Source organism: Ochotona curzoniae, unplaced genomic scaffold, assembly GCF_017591425.1.
Source record: "Ochotona curzoniae isolate NIBS_2020 unplaced genomic scaffold, NIBS_Ocur_1.0 scaffold_1037, whole genome shotgun sequence".
NCBI classification, from domain to species: domain Eukaryota; kingdom Metazoa; phylum Chordata; class Mammalia; order Lagomorpha; family Ochotonidae; genus Ochotona; species Ochotona curzoniae.
Window position 1 is genome coordinate 27,995,531 of NW_024467083.1, and position 6,574 is coordinate 28,002,104.

The 6,574-nt window shown below is 49.3% G+C and overlaps 1 protein-coding gene across 1 annotated transcript; it reads right to left on the bottom strand.

Moving 5' to 3' along the window:
- Window positions 1–266: 266 nt before the first annotated feature.
- On the bottom strand, window positions 267–1,325 carry GJA5 (gap junction protein alpha 5). The gene has a single exon (XM_040999045.1). It carries the CDS (start codon window positions 1,323–1,325, stop codon window positions 267–269), a length of 1,059 nt encoding a protein of 352 aa, XP_040854979.1.
- Between the last annotated feature and the right edge of the window lie 5,249 nt (window positions 1,326–6,574).

Here is a 6,574-nt window from a genome sequence, read left to right on the forward strand (position 1 = left end):
TCCTTTACCCTGTTCAATGAGCTATCTGCAAGGCTTCACTGAAGACAGTGGGTAGGCAATGGGACAGGACAGGAGTCAAGAGGGTGGCCATGTCTGAACCACACTCTTGGAGCCCTGGTTACACCTTTGGGTATAAACAAGGAATGCCTCTGAGGCCCAAGACCCAAAGAAGCAGAGCAACCAGGAGGATGAGAGCATGGGCCACCCCTTTCCCTTTCTGTGACTCTTTTATTCCCAGTGGATTGTGGTCCTCTCTCAGTGAATGGTCACACTGACAAGTCATCTGACCTGGCCTTACTGCTGGCCTTGCTAAGCCGGCGTTTGTCACCTTGGTAGCCATGAGTGGAGTGTTGGCCTGGTGAGACTTCAGTGGGCACCTCGGGTTTCTGGTCATAGTGGATGTGACCCCGCTCCTGGCCCTGCACCTGCTCGGTGGCCAGGTTGTCTGTGTTCTGCTGGGAGGCCATATTGTTACTGAAGCGACCAAAGAATTTCCCCCCAGGTCCATTTGCCAAGCATTGACTGAAGTCAGGTGGAGGGGTGCAGTTCTGGGTTGTGCCTGCAGAGCAGCCGGGCAGGTGATGCTGGCCGGTGCTCTGCTGTGACTTGGGTAGGAGCTGTCTGATCTTCTTCCAGCCTAGATGGTAGAGTTCAGCGAGGCTGAGTAAAAGGGAGAGCCCAGCTACGGCCAGCATGAAGACAATGAAGACGTTCTTCTCGGTGGGCCGGGAAATGTAGCAGTTGACGGGGTGTGGGCAGGGACTCCTGCGGCAGACGTGGAGGGTGTCAAGGAAGATCCCATAGAGGAGGTACTGGCCCACGATGAAGGCCACCTCCGTGGTGGTGCGGATGATGATGCTGCACACGTAGGTGTGGAGTAGAGTGCCCTGCAGGACAATCCGTCCATTCACCTCCTCCCAGCAGGACAGCTCCGCCTTCTCGGCCGCTGGGTACTCGTAAGAGCCGGCACCCCGCCCTTCTTTGGTGCCCTGGGTCTCCCGCAGCTTCCGTTTCTCCTGCATACGCACCGTGTGCATGGCGTGGCCCATGTACACAAGGGACGGCGTGGAGACGAAGATGATCTGCAGCACCCAGAAGCGGATGTGGGAGATGGGGAAAGCTTGGTCGTAGCAGACATTCTCGCAGCCAGGCTGGATTGTGTCGCACTGGAAATCAGCCTTCTCGTCCCCCCAGGAAGACTCAGCAGCGGTGCCCAGCACCAGCATGCGGAATATGAAGAGCACAGTGAGCCAGACCTTGCCGATCACCGTGGAATGCTTGTGTACTTCCTCCAGGAACTCTCCCAGGAAGCTCCAGTCACCCATGTTGGCCAAGCCAGAGGACAGACACCAAGTCTACTGCAGCTGAGGGAGAGAAAGAGAGGAATGTGTCCATACCAATGCTTTCTTCAAGAAACAGGTTAAGCAGCCACCTACAGCACCGACATCCACATGGACACAGATTGGAGTCTCAGCTGAGCCACCTCTGAACCAGCTCCCTGCTAAGGCACCTGGGAAAGCAGTGGAAGATGGCTCCAGTGCTTGGGCCTCTACACCCACGTGGAAGACCTGGAAAAAGCTCCTTGGTCCTGGAAGCAGCCTCGCTACCCTAGGCAGTTGCAGCCATTTGGGATGGAACCAGTAGATGGAAAATACCCTCTGTGTGTGTTTGTGTGTATGTGTGTGGGGGGGTGGAGTTGAGAGAGACACAGAGAGAGAGAGACAGAGAGAGGGAGAGGGAGAGAGAGAGAGATCTGTCTTTCAAATAAATAACATAAATATTTAAAAGAAAAAATATGATTTCATTGTCTGCATTGTGACACAGTGGGGTTAAGTTGCTGCCTGCAACTCTGTCATCCCATACCAGAGGGCCAGTTGGAATCCTGGCTGTTCCACCAGCAACCCAGCTGCTTGCTAATGTTCTCGGGTTGGTAGGGGATGGTGGCTCAAGTAGCCATGCCCCTGTCACCATGAGGGAGACTGGGATGAACTTCCTGCCTTCTGGCTTCTGCCTGGCCCAGCCCTGGCAGTGAACAAGCAAGTAGATTCTCTTTCTGCCTTTCAATTAGTTCCTATTTTTTTAAAAGAAAAGTGTGACTTTAAAATCAAATTCACCCAAAGAACTCCTCTCTCCCACCCCAGGAAAAAAATGAAAAGGAAGAAAAGATTCAAAGTGATCATGATTGCATTAGCAAGAATCAGACATAGCCCCTGCCTGCTACTGGATCTAGAAATCAGCTGAGGTGTGTGTTACACACATCTTCGGGGTTCCTACTCCTGACATTCTACTTCAGAAGGTCTACAGTGGCCCCCAGGAGTTCAGATTTGCAACAAGCAACTGTCGTGCTTTGGATGCAGCCGTACCTGGAGAAACACAGGATCGAAATTCATAGTCCTGACTCTGGACACTTCTCTCAATGAATCTGTCTTCACATTCGTCATGAGATTGAGGTGTGCAATACACTGAAATTGTATCATAGATATTTACATGCTGGTGCATGAACAAGGAAGCTCTATGGCATAACTCATGGCATAACTCTGGGGTGGGGGAGGGAGTATGAGTGGGAGAAGCACACTTGGACCCTCAGGAAACATTCTGTGGTGGATGGAACCATCTATCATCCACCTGCTGTGTTGGCATGGGGAAACCAAAACAGTTAGCTCCAGTTCCCCCACCTAAAGGTGTCACTGAGGAATGCAGGGCTTCCCCCAGCTGGTAAACCCAGAGCGGTGTGTAGTTGCTCCAGCCACACAGCTGGGCTTACCCTGTCTAGGGACATGACTTCCTTATCCTGCCCCAAACCTGTTCACCCTCTTGTCCAGATTAAATGCCCCAGATCTTTATGTCCCTGCAACATCTTCCCTCATCAGCTTCTCCAGCACCATTTCACTGCCACTTCTGCCACAATTAACTCTTACACACCTTTGCACCTAACTGAATCTGCATGTGTGTGTATACTCTTCCTCTTGCTTCTCAAATTGAAAAAGAGAGAGAGAGAGAGAGAGAGAGAGAGAGAGAGAGAGAGGTGAGGGATGGTATTACTTTTCTGGAAGTAATATAGCAGTTAGGATACCCACAGCTCACATCAGAGTGTCTGAGTTCAATACTAGACTCCAAAGCCTGACTCTAGCTTCCTATTATTGTAGACCCTAGGAGGCAACAGTAATGACTCAAGTAGTTAAATTTCTGCCATGCACATGGACACCTGGGTTGAGTTCTCAGGTCCTGACGACTTCATGCCTGCAGTCACTGCAGGCTTTTGGGAATGTCTCTTTCTCTCTCTCCTCCCTCCTTGTCTCTGTCTCCCCAATAAAAAAAAAAATCCTAATCCAATCATTCCTCCCCTCTATTCCTTCCTCCTCCCTCCAGCTGAGCCTCCTCAGCTCCCTCTCTTAGCACTTGACCACCACACTTGGTCATCTTCTACCTCTCTCAACTCCCAACCAGAACCACTTGAGATCAGTGACTGCTTGGCTCAAAGGATGTGCTTATCAAATCTTGGTTGAGTGTTGGAAAGAGGAGGTGGCAGGCACGGGCTTTCTTTATCCAGTGGCAAATCAATTCCTTATTCCTTACCTCCTGGCACAGAAACCAGATATTGCTTTGCTTTTTTAATTTTTAATCTCCATGGCAACAAGCTCTGGTCAGTAAGGACTGGAGAGGGTCTCATGTAGGGAGTGCTCTGGAAAGAGTTGTCCATTCCCCACTAAACAGAGGGAGCCTCCAGTCCTCCTCACTCCCTCTGCTTCCTGCCTGAGGGCAGGGTCATGTGAGCCCAGATATCTGAAGTTTTGCAGGGAATCAGGGTCTTGACACCTCAGAATCAACTCTTGAATCTTTTATCTCCAAAATCCTTACTTGGTGAACAACAAGAGTCCTTATCATTTAGGTCTCTCAGCCAATCTTAACCAGCAGGATGGTAAAGAGACAGGAGGGAACTGGACATGAATCTTCTATTCTTAACATCAAAGAGCCTCAGCTTAGGATGGAACCTTACCAGTTGCCAAGTTCAAACTCTGACCTTTACATCTTTGCTGCCAACACACTTCTGGTGCCTACCGCAACATTCTTTACGCTTATGGGAAAAGCCAGGGCAGGGAGCTACACTTCCCAGTCCTGGCTTCCTTGGCTGCAGAGCTGATGCTCTGACAGAAACCAGCCTCTTGGCCCTGTCTTCTCCCAGTCCCCAGCCCTGACAGTACACAGAGAGGCCCTGAGTCAGCGGAAAGGGACTTATCTCAGTTCCTTTCTGTATCAAACACCCAGCCAGATCCCAAGGTCCTTCTTCTGATGGGTGAGCAGGCCTCCACCTCTTCGCCTCAGGTGGTTGAAGGGTGCCCTTCCTTCAAATCTCCAAATGTGGAAAATTGTGGCACACTTGCTCAAAAGGAGAATGGCTGATTAGATAAGTGTGTGCATGGTCTGTCCTCTCTTCTGGGCGCGTGCATGGTGTTCAGCACCTTCAAGGTCAAGCACTGGAGAGAAGGGGAAGGAGAGAAAGAGAGCACAACAAGTGACTGGCAAGGGAGGAAGTGGAAACATAGGAAAGAAACCATGCAATAGCCCAGTGAGGACAGGCACAGGAGTTAGGGAACTGGAGCTCAAGTCCCTGTCACTGTCTGCTGGGCTTAGATGAATTATTCAATCTGTGCTTCACTCTGTCATCTGCATAATGGAGGCACTCATGCAGGGCCATGAGGTGATATATAGAAAGAACTTTGCACTGTATTCAGCAAAAAAGAACTGCATAAATGGTAGCTGTACCCAGAAAAAAAAAACACGATGGGGAGAATGAGGGAGTAGAAGAAAGAATAAAGAAAGAATATAGAAAATAGAGAAAAGTGCATTAAAAATGAGAAAGGGGAAATGGGGGTTGGGGAGAGTAGAAGAGGAGGAAATGAAAGAAAAATAAACATGGAAACTAAAAAGAAACAAGCAAAAGCATCACCTGGGATTGGAGATGGAATTTTACATATGCCACTCCCAAAGACTTCCCCTAGATCTCCTCACTTTGTCACACATTCCTTGCAACCCCCCTCAAGAAAGCATAAACATAGTTCAGGGTAAAAGCATGTGGTGCTTTGGTGTGGTCTGCCAAGAGGCTGGGCTGCTGACTCCCTCCCTCCCTCATAGTCCAGGGACATCACCTGGAAGAAAAAATGTGCAGGCTCAAGAAATAAACACCTTGGAAAACCAGAAAGTCAGTATTAGAAAGAGTCTCATTGGCAGGGAACAAGAGAACCTTGCTGAAGGGGTCTGAGGGCAAAATCAACCTGCTGGGGTAAAGGAGCCTGCACGGCCAACTTCCTGCTGACCTTTTGGGCGAGGTCAGAGAGACTCAGAATTGCCTCCATGTACCAGTTGTTTATAACATGCCAGCGTCCTGGCTCAAGGCAGTCTTCCAGCTACACTGGCTTCCCTCGTGTCCTCTATAACCTCAGCCCAAGAAATCTGTAGATAGGACACTGGGTGAGTTTACTGGGTGTATAGCATAGAAAATACTGTGTAGTTTACTATGTGTCTCTTGGCAGGAAGTGTGCTAGGAGGGGCAAAGGAAGTTGCTTATACCACGAATAAATTCTGTCTAATACAATGGACGTTTCCCTCACTGTCGAGGCCCTAATCTTCACTGGCTTCCTACTGCTTAGAAATTCCAAATTAATCTGGCTCCTAAGACTTTCCACAGCACAGTCTTATCCTGCCTCTGCTTCCCTAGTTCTTCACATACTCAGTCTTTGCACTACACGCTCCCATACACATCCCACGATTTCTCACTTATCCTGGTTCCTGTGCTGAGGACTGTCCACTGATTCACTCATTCACTAATACACATGTTGGATGGCCACAAGGGGCCAAGCAGCAGGCTGGGAGCTGAAGGTATGGCAGAAACAGCAGGGACAAACAAGAATTCCTGTCTCAGTTGGATTTAACTCTGCCTTGATTCCCCATAGTGAAAGACTCTCAGTAGTTTCAAGGAAGCATGTGTTTCAACATTCAAGAAATATATACAGGGTGGCAGGAGCCTGAATCAGTTTTACTGCACTGGAAGAGGGCCTTGTTGGAACTGGGCCCTCCCAAGGGCCCTGGGCATTTTTGTTGGTTAGCCCTCTGCAACCAAAACAAGTTCTAAAGTCTGTCTGCGAGAACCCAAAGAGAATATCCCAACTCCGAAGGATCTTGACCACCAATCTTTTTGCACCCTTTCAATGTAACCTAGTGGAAGCCAGAAGCTTCTTCCCCATCTCTCACATGAGGACAGGAGCCCAAGCAGTGGGGCCATCTTCCACTGCTTTCCCAGGCACATTAACAGGGAGCTGGACAGGAGGTGGAGTAGCCAGGACACAAATAGGCTTTACCCACTACACCTTAATGCCAGCGCCTCTCTAATAAGTCCTTAAAAATGAGAAAGGACTGGCAGTAGATTAAAAATAAGACTTTGCACAGTTTTTAAAAAGTGCTTCTTATATTGTTTCAGTGACTCCAAGGGGGCAGCACTGTATTTGCTCTGTCCAATACCAAGTATCTTCAGAAGGCTCTAGGCATTCATTCTTACTGTGGAATGAATGAAGCCTCG